Source organism: Tachysurus fulvidraco, chromosome 16 (genome assembly GCF_022655615.1).
Source record: "Tachysurus fulvidraco isolate hzauxx_2018 chromosome 16, HZAU_PFXX_2.0, whole genome shotgun sequence".
Taxonomy (NCBI): Eukaryota; Metazoa; Chordata; class Actinopteri; order Siluriformes; family Bagridae; genus Tachysurus; species Tachysurus fulvidraco.
This window is the reverse complement of record NC_062533.1, coordinates 15,240,131-15,265,101: the sequence shown is the minus strand read 5'-3', so window position 1 is coordinate 15,265,101 and position 24,971 is coordinate 15,240,131. Positions and strand designations below refer to the sequence as shown.

General features: G+C 39.3%; 1 protein-coding gene across 3 annotated transcripts in view; it reads right to left on the bottom strand.

Annotated features, from left to right (window-relative positions):
- Positions 1–24,971, bottom strand: part of tbc1d32 (TBC1 domain family, member 32) — a 49,736-nt gene that overhangs the window by 3,760 nt on the left and 21,005 nt on the right. Inside the window, exons 23-33 of one of the 3 annotated variants that reach the window (XM_027155384.2) lie at positions 23,819–23,907; positions 19,007–19,129; positions 17,411–17,519; positions 17,105–17,198; positions 14,052–14,177; positions 12,455–12,538; positions 11,268–11,337; positions 10,588–10,703; positions 6,739–6,893; positions 3,939–4,079; positions 262–450 (exon numbers count right to left, since the gene is read on the bottom strand). In XM_027155384.2, coding sequence (XP_027011185.2) covers positions 262–450; positions 3,939–4,079; positions 6,739–6,893; positions 10,588–10,703; positions 11,268–11,337; positions 12,455–12,538; positions 14,052–14,177; positions 17,105–17,198; positions 17,411–17,519; positions 19,007–19,129; positions 23,819–23,907 — 1,296 coding nt within the window. The remainder of the gene's footprint in view (positions 1–261; positions 451–3,938; positions 4,080–6,738; positions 6,894–10,587; positions 10,704–11,267; positions 11,338–12,454; positions 12,539–14,051; positions 14,178–17,104; positions 17,199–17,410; positions 17,520–19,006; positions 19,130–23,818; positions 23,908–24,971) is intronic. The other 2 variants (XM_027155385.2, XM_047801626.1) reach the window with 2 other exon arrangements.

Sequence of the window (24,971 nt, the reverse complement as noted above, 5' to 3'; positions counted from 1 at the left end):
AGATGAATAAACTCACCTTTGTGTCATTCATTCATGCAAAATCCTGACTAATCCTTTGCCATGTCAGTTTGCATTTCACCATCTGCTGTTGATTATTTTCCAAGAACGACATGCTCCACTATTGTGTATAAAGTGCTCATGCTCTTAAAAACATGATTTTAAAATGTTTAATTCTGCTTTAATGGCAGATTCTGCTATTTTCACTTGAAACTTTCTCAGTAAAATCAGAACCTGTTAGTATAAAAAGTGCTGAAGATTGACCTTGAGGAAGAGCTGCAGGTCCTGGGTCTGGGTATGCTGCAGGATTTCCTGTTGGAGGTGCTTCAGCACGGCGATGCACGTGTACACTTGGTAATCGACACCCATGATGATGCACGTGGCAACGTAATGGCAGATTTCGGGCCAGTCCAAGTAGTTCCAGAAACACTGAGTCAGCCACTGCATACACATCTTCATAAATGAGAGAGAAAGAGAAATAGTGTTTGCATGTGTTTCTCAGAAAAAGAGAGTTAGAAACAGAGAGAGAGAGACAGAGAGAGAGACAGGTCAATACAGCGCACAATGACGGCATGAATTTTTAATACTGAATCAATACCGAATGTCTACCGGAGGCAGGTTCAAAGAGAGTTCTAAACTTTAGCATAGAGCCTGATGGCATTGCTGTAATTAGGAGCAAAACAATTCACCACACTTGGGATATAGAACATTAGACCACAACACTGCTGAATGCTTGGGTTTCTATGGTAACAACTTACACAGTGACTTTTACAGTGAATGTTCCACATAAACAAAATAAAGAAAATAGCATTTTTCTGAATAGACATCCCTGATTATCAATTTCGGACATCAGAACGTTTTTTAAGAGAGCTTTTGTGTGACAAGATACACCTCTTTCTCTCTCGTACTCTCTTTCTTTCTCTCTCTCATTTTGTTTCATTTTGGTCCTGCTATTAAAGAGCGTTCGGCAACTTTAGGTCGGTAACGATACAGACAATCCACTTTGTCTCTCGGTCATAGACCATATATTATTTCCTTATTCTGCAGTATTTCAAAAAGCAAGGTCAAGTCAAGTCAATATGAATAATTCCCATCCCATCCATTTACACAGTAAATACTGCAACTATAAATTTCAGCATAAGTCCCGAGTACACCGAAAAGAATAACTAGACTGCAATAATGCAGTCTGAAATCAAAATCTAATCTGCCTCTTGGACTGATGTTATGTATCAGACTGGTTATTTAAGCTTCTCCAGCTGGCTGAATCTCCTGACTGTGTGTACATCCCTCTTTGGCTGTTTACCGGCTTTGAGGAATCTGGAATCTCAAGCAGCGTGAGCGAGCACAGCTGCCCTCCACTGATAGAGGTGATACTCAATTTCAAGTCACTTTCTTTCCTGATATTCGCTTTTATTTTGGCTCAGAGCTGGCTCGCTTGCTGCTCGAAAGCTTGTCACTCAGCCCAGGGCGTTTTAATATGTATATTCGGTCGTCCGTACATTAAAATGCACTTCATGCTTGGTACATCATATGTAACTTCATCGTTTTTAATTCGGCATGTAATCTGCAGCGGTAGCAGAAGTGCGGTGTGTAAAAACAACGTGGACGTGTCCTGACTGAAGCACGTGCAGACTCAGACTCAGACAGACTGCAGAGGCATAAAGCACACGATTTCCTCTCTGATGGCAGAAATCAAGTCAGCCTTTAAAAGACACCTGAGATGAATAGGAGAAAAATCAATGGCAAACTTTTTTTTTTTTTTTTTACGATTTAAAATCTTCATGCTCTGGAATAAAGTCTAGAGGGATTGTAAAAGTTTTCAATGTGAGACAAGGTTCAAGGTTGATCAATAAACATGAAAAAAAAAAAAACAGATGATGCTGTCAGAGCTGGTTCTCCCCTAATGTCTTCGATAACATCATGGATTGCATGGTTAATTATTATTTAGCTGATCGTGTTCCGGGCTTCACTGTGATGGACATGAGCGCTTCAGGAACTGATATTGTTAATAAAGTCAAAATTAAGCTAATAAAGAAGTGAGCACTACTGACAGCAAGTGTTGTGGGTAAAGTAAGTGGGAAAGTGAGAACAAGACAGTTAGTGAGATCAGGCACTGATATTAAGGTGAGGGGGTCTGGGGTGCAGTCGGTGTTCCAGTTCATCCCAAAGAGTCAGGACATTGGAGATCTTCCACTCCAACCTTGACCAACTTTGTATTCATGCAGATGCATTGTGCAGAAGGCATTATCATGCTGGAACAGTGAATGGGCCTCTTAGTTCCAGTAAAGGGAAATTGTTATTCTTATAGATGTGATGGTCAGGTGTCCAAAAACCTTTCATCTTATACTGTAGAATAAATGGAATTGATGTCACTGAAGATGAAGTTAAATAGTTTTATTGTGGCAGTTTATTTCTTTATTGTGCAAGTGTGTAAACATTTATAATATTTGCTGAAGTTATTTCTTACATTCTGCCAGTAACAGGTCTGCTCGGACTCCAACCAATCAGAAAGTTTGTTCTGAACGACTTCTGCCAAATTGCACAGATTGCAATTTTAATCTTATTAGATTCCCTTATTTATGATTTCCCAATAATGTCAAACCATGTTAGATGTTGGATTATTAGATGTTCAGTTAACATGAAGATGGAACCTACATAAGAGACCGCCTGGGTATACCAGGTGCTATAAGCTTTTTCTGGGGGCAGAGGTGGCTCAAGCAGTTAAGGCTCTGGGTTTTTGAACAGGGTTCAAGCCCCAGCAGTGCCAAACTGCCACTGTTTGGCCCTTGAGCACGGCCCCTTGCCCTCACTGCTCCAGCTACAGCATCATGACTGACCCTGTACTCCAACTTCTAACATTGGGATATGCGAAGAACGAATATCACTGTGCTGTAATGTATATGTGACAAATTCAATTCAATTTTATTTTTACAGTGATTTTAACCATGAACATTGTTTTAAAGTAGCTTAACAGAACCTAAGAAATATAGTACAAAAAGTTTGTATTTATCCCCAATGATCAAGCCTGATTTGACTGTGGTGAGGAAAAACTACCTTAGATGGTGGTATGTGGTTTCCTAGTGGTTAAGGTGTTGGGCTACCAATCGGAAGGATGTGAGCTCAATCCAAGGTCCACCAAGCTGCCACTGTTTGGCCCCTGAGCAAGGCCCTTAACCCTCAATTGCTCAGTTCTATAAAAATGAGATAATGTAACTCACTCTGGATAAGGGTGTCTGCTAAATGCTGTAAATGTAGCTGGAAGAGGAAGGAACCTTGAGAGGAACCTCCTCCTCAATTGGGTACTTCATTCTATTTAATAAATAACTGAAATAAATGTGTCTAATTCTGGCATAAGGATGTTGGGATGAAAAAGATCCATACTGTTGGTAAAATAATTGTATGTTTTCATGAAAGCAGACATGTCAATGTATGGTATAGCAAAAAATAAATAAAAAAGGAGCCCGAACTAGATTTTTGGTATCGCAGAAAATTTCTAGATTTTAGAAAATTTTAAAATGAAGTTCTCATGCTCTTGACAAATTCTACCATTGGCTGGTAGTCTGTGCTCTCTATGGATACCAAACATGATAATGCTGCAATGTGCAAATTGGCATTGAGAAATCCTACACAGCAGAAAACAAGCTCTGTTTCAACGTCATATTTAGATGGTTGCTAAGGTACTGTGGAATCTGTTCAGATTGTGGTGTATTTCGAAGGTTCCTTCACGGATTTTCAAAGTGAAATATGTCAACACTGAATACTGAATTAGATCCCGGTTCTCGAGGCATATCATGGGCTAAATCGGATTCTCCAACAGTTATAGAACACAGAAAGCATAGATGAGTAATTAAGTGAAGTGTGCTGGTAATGTGACTTAACCCCGAGGGCCACTGGATGGTGCTACAGAGGTCAGAGTGAGAGGTGGGGTAGGTTCTCTCTACCTGTGAAGGGGTGAAGCCGGACATCCTGAATGCAGAGAAGACCAGAGGCACTTCGGCTTTTAGCAGCATCTCCACGTAATGAGCGGTGCAGGAGTAGAGAGGGGGAACGCCCGACTGGGCCATCTCTGTCGGCATGTGCACCTGAGGAAATGTGCTGGTTAATCAGAGGGTTTGAATATTACATCTGTGTCAGTATCAGTGTGGATAAGGATGTGCAGCACCATATAAATTCAGCTCGCTGTGTACATCCAAGTATATCATCAAGAACTGTTTATTCTGCATCTCTATCTGTCAGTCTATCTGTCAGGATAATTGGGTGTTACTGTAGCTTGTCTGTCTGTCAGTCGCTCTGTGTGTCTTAGTGTCTGGTTGGCTGGCTGGGTATCTGTCTGTCTGTCTCTGACTGTCAGTCTGAGTGTCTGTCTGTCTGGGCATGTGTGTCTGTCAGTCGGGCTGTCTGTCTGAGTCAATATGTTTGTTGGAGTGTTTCTCGGTCTGGATGTCTGTCTGTCTCTCTGTCTATCAGTCTGTCCTGTTTAGTTATTTCTGGGTGTATGTCTGTCAGTCTGTCTGTGTGTCTGAGTATCTGTTTGTCTGTCTGTCTCTGGCTGTAAGTCCGAGTGTCTGTCCGTCTGGGTGTCTTTGTCTCTTTCACTGTCTGACTGGGTGTCTGTCTGTCTGTATGTTTGTCTCAGTGTCTCTCTGTTAGGGTGTCGGTCTTTCTCAATGTCTGTCAGTCAGTCTAATTGTCTGTCTGTCTGCCTTTCAGTCTTTTTTCTGGGTGTCTGTCTGTATGTCTGGCTGGGTATCTTGTCTGTCTGTCTCACTGTCTGTCTCACTGTCTAAGTGTCTGTCTGTCTGTCAGTATGTTTGTCTGAGTGTCTCTCTGTCAGGGTGTCGGTCTTTCTCAATGTCTGTCAGTCAGTCTAATTGTCTGTCTGTCTGTCTGCCTTTCAGTCTTTTTTCTGGGTGTCTGTCTGTATGTCTGGCTGGGTATCTTGTCTGTCTATCTCTCTGTCTGTCTCTCTCTCTCAAAGACAAACTGGCAGTCAGTTTGTCTGTCTGTTTGGGTGTCTGTCTGGCAGTCAGTTTGTCTGTCCGTTTGAGTGTCTGTGTATAATTAGAGTGATTTCAGCTAAAGAACTGAATGTGAAAATGAGTTACTGATGCTTGTATACGAGTTAATAAGCAGAGCGTTACTCCTGTGGCTGTGCAGGAGTGAGGTATGAGCAGAACCATTTTTCATGCAGCGTTTTGAGGGAAGCCTACGCATTTCATTATCATTGCCTCGCGCTGCTGTCAGTGAAGTCTGGGTGGGGGGTGTGGGGGGAGACACTGTGTGGAGGATTGTGTTCCTGTTTAGAGATTCGCATCGTGGCCTGAACTCTGTGCATTTTCTCTTCATTCCTTCTGTCAGTGGTTTGCACACGTGCTGATTTGCATGCACTCTCATGCCGGTGGCACAGCAGTCTATGGTTACAATCAGGTATACAGACTCCACTTGGTGGAGCTTTGCTGATCAACACACACGCTGAGATGCTATTCGCTGAGTCGAGCACAGAGAGAAAAAGAACTTTCTTGTGTGTGTGTGCGTGTGTGTGTGAGAGAGAGAGACAGACAGACAGAGAGAGAGAGAGTGAGAGAGAGAGAGAGAGAGAGAGAGAGAGAGAGAGAGAGAGAGAGAGAGAGAGAGAGAAAGAGAGAATGTGAAAATCAGAAATATGACAAACTATGACCACAGGACTGGCTCTAGAATTGTCAAATCTTATTGATTTACATTAATGCTTGTTTTCTAATGTTTTAGAATCTGTATGGTTAAAAAAATGTATGCCGGTACTGTATAACAAATCTAAAAAAAAATAAACAAAATCTAACAAAAACAACCAAAAACAACCAAAATGAACAACACAAAGCACAGCTGTCTGTCCATCTGTCTGTCTGTCTCTCTCTCTGACTGTAAGACTGTCTGGGTCAGACTGTCTGGTTTTGTGAGTGTCTTTCAATATGTGTATTTTTGTGTCTGTTTGTCTGTCTGCGTATAATTAATCTGATAATGCTCAAAAAAAAAAAAAAAAACCATGAGTAATTATTGATATTGTGAATTTTTCTACAGTGAGTCTTTATTTAATTTTTTTCTGAAGGAGTCAGCGGTATACCAGTCAGAGGTAAAGCTGTTACTTTGTACGTGGGGAAAATGTGGCTGGAAAATGAATGACCATATGCATAGCCAATAGACCACCATTTTTAGTCACTAAAATGTGACAACAGTAAAGAACTTGTACTAAGAGTGTTCCCCAACTTATAAATAATAACTATACACATATACGGTTTGACGTCATACTTTAATACATGAAGAAATTAAGAATTGTTGGCAAATAGCAATGCAATAAGATGAATAAACCACTTCAGGATGTGCTGTTATTGGAAAACAAGCATTTCGGCATAGTAGCAGCAATTCTGCTGTATGTCTGGTTGCGTCCTTGATTCTTTTTCTAGAACAGCACACCCCTGAGTGGGTTATACCTTACGAATCACACCACAAGAGGGACACAGCAGATCACAACTGAAAAAGTTCATTCGGGGTTGAACTTTTCATAATTACTCCATTTCAGATTTCCCCAAGCAGATGGAAAAAGAACAAAACACAAGGATTGAGAAAAAGCGTAGCTACTCCGAGAGGAAGAGGATATGAAACACGAAAAGAGCATGACTGATGGGGAAGTGAAAGGAGACAGACAGATTAACGCTGTCGCTCATGTTAGCCGTGTTAGCATGGAGGTGCCGGTCACAGTGGACTCACAGATCTGTAGATTCGAGGTGGCCAGAGAAAGGCTGAAGTCAGCAACCGGGAGAACCGCAGTAGCAGGTTGAGAGAGCGGCCCACATCTCCAGCCATCAGTAGAAAAATGGTGGAGGAGAGCCAGTCATGTCCAGGGTAACTACCTTGCAGATAACCTTAAGCAGCAAGGGTCAAGGAAGTGACATCACTACTCCTTATTCCTGCATAAAGACTTATTCCTTCTCCAAATTTTTGAAACATGCAAAAGACCAGATCTACTGGTCATAAATTTATGATGTTTCTTATTACAATAAACAATTAACTGAAGTTTTTTTTGTTTTGTTTAGTTTTTTTAAAGGTTGCTTCTCTAACAATTTCCCATGAGGCAACAGCTCCACCCTCGATATCTATGGTGTCCTGTAGATCTTACCAAGTGTCCTTATCAAGTGTCTTGATGCCACCTGTTGATGTTGGCTTTCAACAGGCCTCTGATTAGTTGGAATAAAAACCTGCATTTAGATAAGACTGGATATCTCTGAGCTGTAAGATGGGACAGTAGGTACATCCAAACACAAACAAACATATTGGACATATTGGAATATGTTTTCCTTATGAACTTAATACAATTTTGTTAAGACCAAATTTGTTTCTTTTTTCTTATCTTTTTTGTTTCCAATCTCAGAGAAAATAGGAGGTTTGCATCAAGAAGGTCATTTGGCGTAAAAAAAATACTAAGCCAAATAAAATACGAGGACCATGTGATCCGCAGTTGCGAGCCATCGTACTAGGCCCTGATCCTTATTCTTTTTCTGTAAAAAAAAAAATAAAAAAATCTATACCATCAATTATGAACATACTGCAAAAAGCAATTTAGGGGTCCAAGCACTGCATGATAGACTGTGAAAGGTCAAAGTTATGAAGCCATGTTTGTCAGCTCTCACCTTCGGAACCAGCGACTGATTACTTCTTCACTTGTATCTCACTTTCTGCAGCTTTCAAACTTCCTACATGACACCCTAAAAGTTTATGCCAGTTGTTTAGCCTCACTTCTACTATACTGTACATTTTTACCCAAGCTGCTGTACTCACAAAGACTGTCCTGTGCTCATCCCACAACAATCCTCTCAAACTTCACATCCAGTAAACACACTTAGTTGTGTTTAGTAGTGTTCATAATCCCTTTGTCGCCCAGAAGAGGATGTGTTTACTTTCTCATGCCTTCTCAGGGAGTTTGTCACTCGTGGTTTGCTCAATAGCGGACCGATTTCCTCATCCTGCAAACCTGCTTTGTGACCATGTCTGGTCTTAAAACTGCTAAACACACTGAATTGAATATTTCCGTTTGGTTATTTTCAATCTGACAAACCATTGCTGAGATACAGAGACACATCTCGCCTGCTATCAGCTTTAAAAATCCAACCGTAACACCGTCGGATTCGAGTGTGATCGTGATTGGACTTCATTTGTCAGAGCAACTGTGCAAAAAAATCTTGATTTTGTGTTACATGGTTTACAATGTTTCCCTATTTCAAATGTGCTGATGCCTTGACCAAATGTGCATGAAGAAAAACTCGAACAACTTACAAATCCATATCCGATGGCATCTTGCATCAATCTATAGTTTATAGTTTTAGATGCTCGTGCTGTACTCAACATCTGGTTAAGTTTAACATCTGGACTCAAGATCAAGGAAGACTGAAAAAACAAAAACAAACAAACAAACAGGAGGCTGGAGTCCTACACCTCTACTGCATGATAAACACATCCATAAACTCTAGCATTTATATTACATAGACTGCATGGCATAAATGATTCCCAGAATGCCTTTTCAAAGACAAATGGTAGGCATATAAAAGCTTGCCATATTGCAACATATCGCTGTAGGCGACAAAACTCAGCGCTGCAGGCGTCTCTTCAGCTTCTATATGGAAGGTCAGAAATCACCCACTCAGCATAGCATTTCAGTCGGCAGGCAAAAAGCATCTCTTATCTGGTTACCATAGTGACAGCGGAGTTCAGCATACTGTAGCTATACCGCTTATCCGCCGTGAACTGCGTAGTTATTTTAAACATGTAGGCTACACGTATAACAGTATATAATAAATATTTCACCATAAATGAATATGAGTTATTTGAAGGAATAAATGAGCCTGAAGAACAAGATATGGCTTCATTATGGCAAGACTGCTGAAATTTAACATGAAATGATGGAGAAACAAGTTTTATTATGGACTACGGTTTTACCCACAAGAGTACACTGGCAAGAAATGGCAAGAAAATTCATTTTTTGACAAATAGAATGGACTGGTACCACAGAAAATATTGGATGTACGAATGGAATTAATATTTTGTCGCTTCGATATGTTACAAAATTCTTTGGGCGTGAGCTAAGATTAACAGGCTTAGAACAAATAATAATACCTTGTGCCTGCTGATGGATAATTTAGTGCTACTATAAGTCCTGGGTTAAAAGTATCCAACATAGTGCCCAAATTGTTGACTTTGTGTAGCTAGTGAGCAGTGTTGTGCTAGTTACTAAGAAATAGTAACTAGTTACAGTTACTAGTTACTTCATTCAAAAAGTAACTCAATTACTTTGTTGATAACTTACACATTACTTACTAAACGCATTACTGTTAAAAGTAACTTATTAGTTACTTTTTAAAGAAATAATGAGCATATTTCCACTGTGAGAAACTCGTCTTGCTCTCGCCTTGACTCGCCATTACTGCCGCACATACCTGATTAAACGGAAACACGCCCACAGTGAGGCGTCTTCGTGTTTACAGGTTGGCATGCACCGATCCTACAATGCGTTGCTGCTGTAAACAGGTTACACTTTAGGCTACACTTCAGCTAAAATTAATTCATTTAAAAAAGTAACAGACAAACGCACCATATGGTAACGGTAATGGACTTACTTTATTTAAAAAGTAATGCGTTAGAGTATTAGTTACTGTCAAATGTACCTGCTTTACAGTAACGCGTTACAGCCCAACACTGCCAGCGGAGGTTATCCCTCCCTGGACCATTAGTGGACTCACACTATTGGACAGTTTTTTCCGGATTTGTCACCTTATTTTATTTTGCTGTCCTTGTTTCCTGGATCACTGTGTTTATGTTTGCATCTGTGGGGAGATTTTGGTTATTGTTTGCCTATAGTTTGTGTTCTCCTAGCCTTGCCTAGCTATAGTGCTGTTCCCTAACCCTTAGTTTGTTTGGTTTTCCCTGTGTGTTTCCATAATGTTTGTTTGATAGGAAGACAAAAAGCCTGAAGCAAAGAATGAGGACAGAAAAAAATCCCCATTTATTCCCCATAGCATATTTTTCTGACCAATCCTGGATAGCAAAACATGCATTGTAAGATATTTATATTTAGCTGACTGAAAACTTGAATGGACGTGACTTAAAAGCAAGCAGACAAGAGGACTAGAGAAAGGACTTCCTGTTTGTTATGTAAATATCTGGTACGGCTCGGAGAGGATCTTCACACCTAATCTGTGGTGGTATTTCTGCTCTCCACAATCACTGCAACACCCACACAGACAAGATGATATGCTTTAAAAAAGCTCGCCATTCGATAAATCCTTCACATGGATTCGACTAGGCAGTTAAACTTAGACTAGGGAGTTTTTTCTCAAATTCTTTCACTGTACCAAATTATCAGTTCCATACACATAACTCTGTCAGTGAAATAATATAATAAACTCTTTATAGCAGGGTTTGTCCTTTCAAGCATCTGCTCTAAACTTTTTACAGTAGCATAGTCTGTTTTTTTTTTTAAATAATATTCAGAACACACTGAGGTTTAGGAAGGTTATAAAACAGATATAACAGAAAGCGGGACTAAAGCCTGACCAGAAAGGATACGGAGATCAGACTGGATTGGGATGCGCTGCTGAGACAGAAACTCTTGACAGTGTTTGATGAGAAGACAGAGATCCTGCTCTGAATCCTCTCTCACTACCTTCAGCAGTAAGCCATACCTACAGAGACACACACATGAAAGTTGTGTGACAAAAAGGTTTGCAGATTTGCAGTGATACTAATATATGGTTAATCGTGCTGTCATAACAGAAGTACAAAGGTGACATGAAGAGTCATGTTTCTGGAAAAAACAAACATATTTTCAAAAATTTTCAATTCAACGAAGGACATGGGATGAAACGGAGATACAGTAACCACCCTAAAGTTCATGTTTTTTACCTTGTATTCAATAGCAATTTGCTCAAAATTCATTTTTATTGTATTTATTTATTTTTAGCATATTATAATTTTCTTATCCATTTATTTTTACATTAAATGTAGTGGAATGTCTTGTGATCATAGTAGATATAAACTGGAAAATAATAATAATAATAAAAAAAAATATATATATTTTTTTAAATAATTTGACTAATTAAGTTTAATTACGCTGCCAGATCTCTACAGAAAGGCAGCGGATTCCAGCAGAAGTCTGCTATAATGAATGTGTGATTATCTCATTGCTCATTGTTGAAGCTCACAGGAAGAAAACAGGAAGATTTTCCCCTTGCGGCTGAAACACCAACCTGAGAGCCGAGCTGATGCCCAGCTGTTCCACGGGCGTCAGATTGCGAGCCTTTATGTCGTGATCCACAACTATAAAAGACAAAGTAAAGACAAATTACTGCACGTTTACGGTGCTATCGACGCCAGCCATGCAGGCTGCTTACAATAGCAGAGGCGGTAACAATGCTCGTCTGACAGGACGGTCCTCATCGCTTTGTGCGGCGAAGAATCGTACAGTCGTCTGGGCGCCGTCCATTCATCAGGGCTAAGCATGCGCTTAATTGGTTAAATGCCCTTGGTGCGAGGGAAATGAGCCCCCCGATGTGATTATGAAACCACTCCTCTGTCCTCATTAATATTAGAACAATGGCAGGAGTGTAATGATGACATAACACAGATGGATGTGTCTATCTTGGTGCAGTCAGTCTTAAACAGGCAGTGGCCCAGATAACAGCAGAGCATGACTTAAAGTGCCACTAAGTGAATTTTCACAGTTATGGCTTAATGCGTACTACCGATAAGAAAAGCTAATACAAATTAACAGCAGAGTTAAAAAGGCGTGCATGAAAATACAACATAATATTATAGACAGCCTGTACTCTGAAAGCGTCAGCTATATATGGTTGAAATGACAATAACAGCTTCTTGACTTGACTTGTATAAAGTCCTATGAATACACCCATAAGGTTATAAAGCATTACACACAGTGCTATAATTAAACATGAAAAGCTATTACAGCTCATTAATCATTAATAAAAAAAATGTTTATAACTCTGTTGATGAAATTTTAACAGAGGTTGCTTTGCTTAGTCGTACCTAATAATCTTACCGATATAATTCAGTTATTAGTTATTTCGATATAAAAATCATTTTTTCATATGCTAACAAATTCTACAATTGCTTATTAATGTATCATAGCATTTTGGAGAAAGTGACTCAATAGCTGCTTAATAGAAAGAGGAAGTCTTTGTAAGACTTTCCTATGAATTAGTCATACAGTATTTGTCACATTTTGAGCCAAAGCAAACCACCTTGTCATCTTTATTGAATCGTTTTCACTGATACGTTTTTAATTGATATAGTATGTAAGGAATAAAGAACGACTGAAGCACTACAGTCCATTTATACACTACTAAGAAAATCTATGGTGGAGCACTAACGTAAAGTGGAGCCTGTAACTGACTGGTGATTTCATTTCAGTACTGACCTTTGTATTCTGCAGGTGGGAAGAAGCAGTGAGGTGGAGAGGAGGAGAGGTGCAGCACTGCCCTCTCCAGAAGGTCGGCTAACACTGTGGGAAACAACCATATTCAAAACACGATTATACGTCTATAAAAATCTAATAATGCTTCAGAAAGCTTGTATAATGTGCTTATGGATTATAAATAGGCTTGATAGAAAGTGTGACCATAAGAATAATTAAAGAATAAATTTATTAAAGAAGAAGAAGAAGAAGAAGAAGAAGAAGAAGAAGAAGAAGAAGAAGAAGAAAATGAAACCATTTTACTTTTATCCCCCAAACAGTCAAGACAATTGAACTATTTCACAATACAGGAGCTAGAGCAAATATAGATCTAAACATCATCTGAAATCTCAGGCTGTAATGGTGAATCATGTCCCAATGGGCTGCATGTTATTTAGAAACAAGACAGGACCGAGGAGACATCCCTGTAGAACACCTTGCAAATAGAATTTGTTGTTTTTGTGCTGTCTCTTTTAAGCCAGATTCTGACTGTGCTATTTAAGCTGTGTTTTTAAGATTATTACTTGTCACTCTGTATGAGATGATTCCAGTAAAATATCCGGCATGTTCTAGAACAGCCTGTGAAATAATGTGTGTCAGGTTATATGATGAAGATCTTTGATCAATAATGAAAATTCTGCCTACTTCCACAATCGACGTGATCTGGGCTTAAAAGTAAGCCTGGGGTAATAAGTATGTTTTATTTGCATTTAGCTATTACCATTATATCATATTGTAAGTAGGCAAACAGTGTCATATGCAGAAAAGCTAACAGTTACAAAACAAGGCTAGAATGAGTTACGGACAATTCTTTGTGCCTTGGCGTTGTGAGCATGCAGTTTATATGTCTACGACTCCGGAAGTGATCGGTGCGAAACGGAAGTGCTCAATACTCGGGTGAACGCTCCCTCTGGTGGCTCGGATGGGGTGCAGTGATGGAAGTTGTAACACTCTTACACTGAGACTTCTATTAGGAACTTTATGGCCACAGCTATCTTTGTTATTCTCTAATGTTATACTTTCTCCCCTCTGTCAATCACAGAGACACTAGCAAATTAAGCTAATGTATGAGTATGTGGAAGTGCTTTCCTTCAAGTGGAAGTGCTTTTCCTTCAGCTTTAGTGTCTTGGAGGAAGCACGTGTTAGCATGTGTTAGCTGTCATGTGAAAGGGAAGCAATGGCTGGCAGATGATTCAATTCAGTTCATTCAAATTTATTTTAACAATGGACATTGTCTCAAAGCAGCTTTATAGAACATAAGAAACATAGCAAAAAAAGTTTAATATTATATTAAGATTACAAACGTTTGAATAAATAGTTCAAGATAAAAAGTGGCAAGACCAAATAAAGGAAACCATTTCTGTTGGCATGGCACATTATGCATTCTAAGACCACAGATCCCAACTTTTCATATTGTGTGATTTTTGTCTCAGATTTTTGTCCAAAACCGGGCTGTAAATCGCAGACAGTATTAAGTTACTGCTGTCAACAAATGTGACTGACCTGTACACCTGCAGCATGCTTAAACATCTATCTTCAGCGTGTAAATGTCAGTGCTTACCACTTCCTGTCAGAACACTAGATTTGGTGGTAATGGCTTTGCACAGATGTCTCCTGCAGTTGTCCATCCAGTTTTCATCTCTCTCACCATCTTTGGAGGAAGTCAGGAAAGCGCTCACCTCAGAGTCTGGATTTGATACACAGATTTTTTTCACGAATTTATGGATTTCGTATTATTTCACGGCTTTTAAAATCAGTCCTTAGGCTTACGAAGGAGGCTACACTCAATCAACTGAACGTGACCTTTGATAAGACAAGAAATGCCATGCTCTTTGACTTACAAATATTTTGCCTGACAAAACTGAATAAATCGGGGTCATTACACTCAGGAGCTGACCTGCTTCATGAGTCTTTGCCTGTGTAATGTTGAGACAGTTTTAAATTGGAAATACAGATGCGTTGACATGACAGCAGATAAGAGATAAAGCTAGACATGGCAATTTTTTAGTAGTCATATTACAGAGATGCTTCACTGATCCACGTTCGGAAATGATTTTAAGATAGATGTTCCTGTGTCATGTTTTCCTTTTCAAAAAGAACAGTGTCATTAATAAATGAATGCGACTCCATACATGGAGTTAACCTGGTGTAGAGCCAACAACCTTTCTCTGAATGTGGACAAAACTAAAGAGATGGTTGATGGTTGTAGAGCACAGACCGAACACTCTCCGCTGAACATCGACGGATCACCTGTAGAGATCATCAAGAGCACCAAATTTCTTGGTGTTCATCTAGCGGAGAACCTCACCTGGTCACTCAACACCAGTGCCATCACCAAGAAAGCCCAGCAGCGTCTCTACTTCCTCCGAAGGCTGAGAAAGGCACATCTCCCTCCCCCCATCCTGACCATGTTCTACAGAGGGACCATTGAGAGCAACCTGAGCAGCTGCATCACTGTCTGGTTTGGAAACTGTACGATCTCGGCAGCGGATAGTGAGGACAGCGGAGAAGATCATTGGGGTCTCTCTTCCCTCTATCATGGACACTTACACCACACGCTGCATCCGCAAAGCCAACAGCATCGTCAATGACCCCACACACCCCTCACACACACTCTTCACCCTCCTGCCGTCTGGAAAAAGGTACCGAAGCATTCGGGCCCTCACGACCAGACTGCGTAACAGTTTCTTCCCACAAGCCATCAGACTTCTCAATAACTGAACTGTACTATACTGGGAACAACATACACACACAACATCTGTATGGACTGCATAGACCCTCACATAACACACACACTGTTTTGCACACTTTTCTGCTGTTTTTGTACATACTGTCCAACATTTCAGGTGTTTTTGCACATATTGTACAATATCTCAGCCATTACGCACATACTATACAATATTTCAGTCATTTGCTGTTTTTTGCACAACTCTATATATTATCCAAAGGACCTGCTGCTAAGAAACTGTGTTCATTCTAATGTTACTGCACAAAATATTGTTTGAACATTCAGTATTTACATACAGTATTTACACTGGTCGGTCGGCGCTGTTTCTGTTTACTGTTTATGGTCTTTTGTGTATTGCATTTTTTGTACTTTTTGTATTGTCTTGTAACTTTATGTCTGTACTGTTTTTTGTCCTGCACTGTCTTGTTTGTCTTGTCCTGCATTGTTTGCACCAGGTTGCACAGTTGCACTTTATGTGGCTAAGACTACTTACATGTCCTTAGCCCTGTCTTTGTTTTATGTAGCACCTTGATCTTGGAGAAACGTTGTCTAATTTCACTGTGTACTGCAACAGCTATATATGGTTGAAATGACAATAAAAGCTTCTTGACTTGACATCGGTAGCAACCACACGGCTGGTGTTATCCCTGTAAATGCAATTAAATAAAGCCCTGTGTAGAATTAAAAGCGGCAACTCAGCAATTATGTCTGAGCTAGTGATTAGGTTGAGGCCCCATTTGAATCCCAGGACTGAGAATTAAGTCCTCGGGTGCTTGTGAGGTGAATTGTAATCGCAATAAATACTCTGACAAGCCTTGTCCTTCCTAACTGACTCTGCCACCTTTGCTGAACTTTGCATGCTGTTTACTATGTGGTGGAGCTGAGCAGCATTGCTCTGGCGGGGGGAGGAGCTACAAGTAAAACAAATATCAGATTAAACAAATGAATGTTGGAGTAAACTAATCCAAGTGACTAGACAATGACAGAAAAATAAAATGAGATGGAAATTAAAGGCAGGGTCTCCGAATTTTGGAAGCCAATGTTGACATATAAAATCACCACAACAAACACGCCCCTAACCCAAACGGATCCCACCCCTGTATCGATAGCTCCACCCACACATACATACGTAACCCAGGCAAATAATGGAAAGAAATGTGTCTTTATCATAGCTGAAGGGAAGAACAATACGATTGTAGATAAACAAACAAGCAAAAATGACACACAAGCATAATGATGTAAAGGACAAAGGCATATATTAGTTCTGTGTAACAAAGCAAAACCAACGTTACTCACCTATCGAGAAGGAAAAAAGCGCCTTGGCGTCTTAAGTAAAGTTGGCCACATATTCACAGATCGGAGTTTCCCGAGTCAATAACTCCTGAGCTAAACACTGTTACTACACAAAACGCGGTTGTAGCTGCCTCTCTACATTACTACGATAGAAAACAGGTGTTATTTGTGTAGTAACAGCGTTTAGCTCAGGAGTTATTGACTCGGGAAACTCCGACCTGTGAATATGTGACCAACTTCCTGCTCCTTCAGTTCTCTCCAGCGCTGGAAAGCTGATCCTATATTAACACGTCCTACTTCTTGCCTTATCGTAAGCCTTTCTTCACTTTCTTTCTTTGTTTTTATCCTCCATGTTAATGTTAAAACCATTTTCTGCTAATGTCACACATGCGCACTGTACACTCTCTCTGCCGCATACTGACAAGCCCCGCCACTTTCTGCTCATTGGCTACACGTTTGTTTTGATTTTTGTTTTGATTTTTGTTCATTATTCGGCCCGACTCAGTTTTCTGAAGCATTTCTAAAAAAAATCGGAGACCATGCCTTTAAGTTGAGTTCCTTTGATACCATTTAAGAAACTAGTAGCTTCTTACCTTGTTTAGTCCATGAGGTCTTTGGTATTTCGAGGGTGTAACATGTGGGCACAGGGAAAGATGAAAATATTGGCCATGGGTATGGATCATTCCCCTAAAAGGAAGATGAACAATATTAATTAATGAATTGCTTTTATCATCACTGTAAATGAACTAGAAGCAAAAGTATTGGAACGATCATAGACAAAATTAGGAAACAAAGCGAATAAATAAGAAACCATTTATAGGAAATAAAGCAAAGATTAAAGGTGACAATCTTCAACCGTATGTTTTAATTTCCAAATGAGGAAAAAGGAGCACTCTAACCTTCTGCAGTGCTCTGGGAGGAAGTCTCCTTTCAGACGGGCCACCTATTATATTCATTCGAACCAGGAGATGGTTTCTCTCCACAGACAGGCCATCGATGATAAACTCACTAAGTAAAAAAAAAAAAAAACACCAACCAAACATTGTCTTTAAAAATGGTTTAACACAGTAATAATTTTGGGCTCTGGTTGGTAGCAGATGGTAAGTAACTGTAAGTGAATAGGAAATAATGCCTTCAATTGGACATAATCCATTAACAGGTGTAAAGAAGCCTATCATGGAATTTATAGGAAACTTCTAGTTCAAATTCTTCCACTTCCAAAAACCCTCAAAACACAGGAATTCTGCTGTGACAGTGACATGTATCACTGTGAGAAACTTTTGTCCATTTTTATACAACATATAAGCTAGCCAGTTTCCTGTTAGAACTCGTTTCGTGTGATAAATCAGTCATGGGATTTGCATTACACTATAGCGTCCCTTATTCATTAGCTACAATGACCCCATAGCTAAATAAGCAACAATCAAATATTCAAATGCCTTCAAGTGTGTCTCTGCTGATGGACTACTGCAATGAAAAAAGAATATTGTGTAAATTACATTTTTGACTAAATTACTTAGTTGTTTAAAAATAGCTTAGTTGTTATAAAGTACATAGCTGTTTATACACTTATTTCTAAATCAAACAAAGGTATACACACTATGTAAAAAAAAAAAATCCTTGGAAACCTGCTGCTACAGGACAATAATCAACAATGGGGTGGTGTGACTTGGTTCAACACGAAGCACCGTTACTGTTACCACACAAAAGTTTGTTATTAATTCCTAATAACAACGTGTCATATTTATTCCTTTTATACCACATTATTTGCCACTGATTAAAAGAATGATATCATTTTTTATCTGTTACATTTAATGGTTTAAAGCAAGTTAGTTCCAGTAATCACTGTAAGCCAGTTAAGGTTATAGCTGCTATAAATATTGCGGTTATAAACTCGCTTTTATTAGTGCCCTTGAATCTAAAGGACAAATTCCTCTGTCATGAAGCCTCTTCTGTGTAGGAAAAGAAACTTTAATTTGACATTATTATTATTATTATTATTATTATTATTATTATTATTATTATTATTATTATTAGTAGTAGTAGTAGTAGTAGTAGTATTAATAGTGGCATTATCATCATCATTATTATTATTATTATTATTATTATTATTATTATTATTATTATTATTATTAACTTCACAAATATTTAAAAAAAAAGAGTGGTGAGCAAATGAAGGTGTACATCTGTGATAAGAAGTAATAACAGGAATGAACTTATCAGACAAACATTCCTCATCATTAAATACAGTGTAGCTATAAACTGGTAAATATTGTCTTGTTCATGAAGAATGAACAGATTGTAGTAGTTGGCAAAATTCTTTGGTATAAAGAAAACTAATCAATACTAATCAACTTCAGCATGGTAACAGTAAATTCACGTTATATCAGACTGCGTCGTCCCACCCTGTCTTTGATTGTTTTCATATAATATACTGTTTACTAGTGAGTCAGATAGTGAGGAGGACTTAAATGTGTAAGGCATGTTGCACATACTTTTCCCCAGTCGGGGACTCGAAGACGTTGTCCTTCTGACTCTGAAGCAGAACATCTGAGAGTTTAAACTGAGACTCCAGGAGCAAAAGGGAGTCCAGGTTACAGCACATAGCACTTAGGAGTCTAAAGGAGGTAAAGATGGAGTGTTTGATTAGATGAAATCAAATGGGGGGGGGAGAAAAAACAAAAACATATTTGTCTCTAGGGTCATACTGCTGCAAAAGTTGCATAGAAACAAAACTACTGTTGTGGTTTAGAGACAAAGTACTACTTACGACCGTGTTTTGTTCATCAAACTGAAATACATAAATAAATCAGTGAAATGATAAAAGCCTGGACTTCTGGCATTGAGAATGTTTTATGTGAGTGGAGAGTATTAGAGCAGATCTGAATAAGTGTGTGTAGGTGGGTGCAGGGTGCGGGGGTGAGCTGGTGTAGTTGTGATGAGACTCTGATTTTTCTCTCTAATGGATACTAACGATGGCACTGAAGCTTGTGTCGAGATGCGTCTCCAGAGTACACTAACCTTTTCACAGAAAGTAAGGCTAAATCAGCATCCTGGCTTTTGCACCAGATGTTGGAAAGATTTTGCAAGCTATAGCATAACACTTGAATCGATCAGCCATAACATTATAACCACTGACAGGAAATGTGAATAATTGGGCAGTGAATAACATGAATATATAAGGCTGCAAGTGAAGAGTGAGTTCTTGAAGTTGATGAGTTGGCAGCAGAAACATTGGGCAAGAGTACAGATCTGATAGGTGTAAGGATTGTGATGGCTAGATAGGTGATAGGTGTAAGGATTGTGATGGCTAGATAGGTGATAGGTGTAAGGATTGTGATGGCTAGATAGGTGATAGGTGTAAGGATTGTAATGGCTAGATAGGTGATAGGTGTAAGGATTGTGATGGCTACTGGGTCAAAGCATCCCCAAAACAGCATTTCTTAGAGTGTTAGCAGTACACTGTGGTTAGTACCTACTAAAGTGGTACAAGGAGGAACAACCGGTGAACCAGGCAACACATTACCACATAATGCACATTGCCAAGCTTGGAGAATAAAGCCTAGTCTGTCTGGTCTGATTTCCACAGAAGAGCCATTGTAGCACCCCTTGGGTCCTGGCACTAGATGGTGGATTGACATTTACCACCTACCTAAAAAATGTTGCCTAATATATCCCACCTCTTGACAGATCAATGTTATTCACTTCCTCTCTCAGTGGTTTTAATGGATTAGCTGAAACACACACAAATCATGTACATATACATAATGCATATGTATATGTCTGTGTGTTTGAAACATATTCAAACCTTCAAAAAAATACAAGCTGATTTACTAATGTAGCTCACAGAGGATTGCTCTTCTCTTTAATATTAATATGAGTAAATCTGCATGTGTTCATGGTTTTATTTTGAGTATTTGCCTCGTTGAATATGCATTGTACCTAAAAGAGCAAAATAAAAAGTGCAAATAGATTGTTTTATTACCCGCTATGTGAATTACTGCAGCTTACTGAAGTCCCTAAAGGTACAATAATCTAATAAGCCTGAAAAAGATGTACTGTATTCAATTTGCAGAAGAACATTCTTGCAACATGAAAAACTTTTTAATTAATAATAACTGAATATAAGTGTGTTAAAGTGGCTTTATATTCGATACGATCCACAATTTCACACTTATAATGACAACATCCTTTAAACAGATTGTGAGCCTAGCTTAACAGAACATACACATTTATTTACATGTATTATTTACGCGTTTACATTACGACTATATTTTGTAGTTATTGACCTGTAGACTTACAGGCAAATTATCTATCAAGAACATATACACACTCAAAAACTCTGCATGTGATGCAATTATTCTTTGTAAAGCATCCGGATCTCTTTTATATGCAAATGACTGTGTGTTATTTGGGTTCTTAGTAAATCAGGACATTATAAAGGAGTCAGATTTCATTTTTCTTTAGCTTGACACACCTGTGAAAAACCCTTCGGTCAATTCGACTGAACACTGCCTAAATGTAATTTCATGCTAAATTGAAAGCTATTTGCAGGTGTACATTTTGAAGGCAATCGTATAAACTGCATAATCACATACGTTATCTGGTTTATTTCATAGCCCTTGTCATCAATATACTAAAAATCCTCTGGGTCTTACTGGAGCTGAAGATAAGAAACTCAGCAGACAACCTTTTTTTACATTCACTCCTTTCAGAGGAATGTTATGTTGATGTGTGGGAAGGAAAGTATATCGGTGTGAGATGATGAATATCTGAGAGGCGGATTTAGACCTGACACCTCCAGTGTAACGACACATGCAGTCACTGAGTCAGACGTGACGGGTGGGATCCAACCCTGTGAGCCCTTTACCAGCCTACAGCTTCCTTACTGTATGCTACTTTATTCATTCTACATATTCTAATCATTTGGATTATTTTAAAGATAAGTGAGGGCATTCAGGCATTATTTCAGCTGGATCATAATACGACAAGACAAAGCAATGATACCGTGCAGCTCTGCACACAAAAGTAGGGAATAGAAATAGAGAGACTAGGACACATTCTGTCATGGTCAACACTTATTCTCAGGTGTCAAGCACATCTCCCACATGAGCTGAACACTTCTATAAAGGAAGCTCGACACTCCTTCCAGGTTGCCTACCCCGATATTTGGGTCCTAAACATTCCTTCCAGTGATGCTAGTTCCTTTCATCTGGGGTACCTCGTGCACTTAAAGCTATATTCCCCTTCTGAATTTGTTAATCCTGCAGAATCTGAGATACCATTCACTGCTCCTGCTGCACACTCCTTCTTAGATGGGTAACAAAATGTATTCTCAAGAAGCAAAACACTTTCTTCAGGTAAACACTGGTCATTCTGTGATGTGAACACTCCTTCTCAAGGGGTTTACCTTCATTCTGGGTAAGACAAACCTTCCTTTAGAGGAAGCATAGAAATTCTTTCTGTGGCGGCTTAACCCCCAAATTATTCAGGGGAAACTAAACCCTCCTCTTTGGGAGGCTTAACCCTGCCGTCTGGGTTAGCCAAAAATCATTATCGAGAAGATAAACCCTCCTTCTAGAGAAGTTTATCCCACCATCTGGGTTACCCAACAATCATTCAGGGGAAGCTAAAACCCCTCCTTGAGTACCCAACAGTCTTTCTGAGAAAACTTACCCCCCTTCTGTAACACTCATTTACTGAGGAAAGTTCTTGGGTGCCTAACAGTTCTTGGTGGGGTTACACACCCACCAGCACAACACCTTTGGGATGGCAAATACTACTATTCCAATTGAACACTCCTTTTATGAAGAACTAAGTAATCCTTCTGGGAGGCTAAACAATTGTACTGGGGTAGTTAAATTCATCTTTAGGTTTGGCTAACACTCCTTTCAGGGAAGGCTAGTAACTTCTATTTGGCTAAGAATTCCAATCAGTCAGCAAAAAAAAAATCTGTTGAAGCTCAATACCCAGTTTAGGATTGTTAACAGCCCTTCTTGAATGGCTAAGTACTCTTCTGTGGAGGCTGACCACTTTCTCGGGTGGTTGAACACTTCCTCTGGGATGTACAAACACTCCTTCTTAGGTGGTTAAACATTTAACCTGTGCTGGCAAACTCACCTTTTTAGATGGCTAAAACTCTTGGGATTTATTTGGGAGGCTAACTCAAAAGTACCTAAACCCTACTTCTGGGGGACTCACAATTATTTCTGGGGAGGTTTAACATTCCACGTATGGAGGATTAATTCTCCAACTGGGGAGAACTCACAGAGTACTACTTCAGGGAGGCTAAGCACGTCTTCTGGAGAGATTTACCACCCCCTTACAAGAATAATAACAGTCCTTCTGGGGGAGAAAACACCTCATGAGAGTGCTATCCTGTGCCATGATTAGTTGTGCAAAATCCCGCAGTTGGAAATCACACGGTCCTTGTATGAATTTAATACGAACAACAGGACTTGAAAGGTTTAGCAAATGAGGAAGGCCAGATTGCACGTGAAGCAATAATGTTTTAAAAAGCACAAAAGAAAACAATAGCACATCACATCGCATGCATGCCCACACCATTCATTAAACATCTCAGCCAGCGAAGGAACCTCGATCTCAGAACATAACACCCTTGCTGTCAAATTAACACTCTGCAGAAGTGCCATGTGCCTCCCTGTAGGAGGCAGTTAGGGAGAAGAGTGTGCATGAATAAGGGCCATGAGGATTCCACCTGCTGAGATGGAGTTGGTTGAGAACCCTGTGCCCAGCAGCTGAGTTTAATAGGGGTATATCACTTTCAGGAAATGTCTAGGGGTAGGCAACATGCAGTACCTCAAAATTGTTTGAGTCTGTAGACACCCATGGGCACAGTTTAAGAAACAAATGACAATGGTGGTATATCCACCTCCTGGTAAAAAAAAACATTAATACACTCTTTATTGATATAAATAAGTTCTGCTCCGGCTATTATTACATCTGTAGTCAAAGATGAATGAGTTTTACTTACAGCACATACTCGAAGGGAATAGGATTTCCAACTTTCCTTGGTCAGTTTTACATCCTTTCCAATACTAATCTTCCTAATGTGAAATCCCGTTATCTGACATAATCATAGCATGGCAAACACAGAGAGCCAAATCAGGCCTCATCGATCTAAAGAGCAAGAGAATAAATGGAGCGAAAAGGGCTAATCAGATAATGTTGCACTAAATGGTGCTGCCTTTCCCTTGTACTCTCTCATTCCATTCAGAAGGAGAAAGAGAGAGAAAGAGAGGGATAGAGTCAGAGAGGAGAAGCTGAGAGAGAACTATTGATCGTACCTAAGGCCAAATGTGTGTGACTGCTCGTAGTTGAACAGGGAGTGGATTTTGGCATCGGAGTTAATAACGACGAGGCGGTCCATCACGTCCTGAGGGAGAGAGAAGAGAAAGGCAGTTGAGGATAATGATGCTGGAATTCAGGGATGCATAACTCATCTCTGGGCAAAGCCTGCCCTCTTATGGCAAGATGTCAAGCTGCAGGAGTGTACAGTATTTCGATTCTCCTAATGCTAATTAGCTGGCAATTAGCGTAAGCACAAATACTGGTTTACGATAAGCCTTTGTCTATTATATGTAATTGTGACACACTGTAATTAAATGTAAACATGCAATCGAAAATAACCTAAAATCTGTGAATATCAAAGAAACCCATCATCTACAGAATGCAGTGGTGTTATGTATTCTGCCATTTCTGTTTTAATTGCTGGTGATTAATTTCACAATCACAGTGGCTGCTTCACTTTTGATGTTGTTTCAGATCTGCTCATTTCACTGTCACGATTTAACCTCAATGGGAAGGTTATACTTCCTGCCTGATCAGGAGCAATAATTTTGCGTTTAAACTCAATTTAGAGTTTAGAGACCTTGGGCTTATTTTGCCATTTGGCTTCTGAAATTAATGTTTAGTACACCATGAAATAAAGTTGCAGTTGAATTATTAGTGCAATATACTGTATGTGTAAATACAGTGGCGTGAAAAAGTGTTGGCCCCCTTCCTGCAAGGTATTGAAAAAGCTTGATTGCAGTTCTTGCTGCTAAGGGTGGCTTAACCTAGTTATTTGGTTTAGGGGCAGACACTTTTTCACACAGGTCCATGTGGGTTTGGATTTAGTTTTCCCTTAACAATAAAAACCTTCATTTAAAAACTGCAGGTTGTGTTTACTTATGTTATCTTCGACTAATATTTAAATTTGACTGATGATCTGAAACATTAAAGTGTGACAAACGTGCAAAAAAATAAAATAAATAAAAAAAGCAGAAAGGGGGCCAATACTTTTTCACACCACTGTATCTATACATGACCACAGCAAGACTAGTGTGTGAGCAAATCAGTGAATAAAATATCTGCTGGTTATAACATTATTCTGTTGTGAAAAAGGTGTTAATTCCTATTCTATTTTCTGACTTTTATGACACATTGCTGATTTGCACA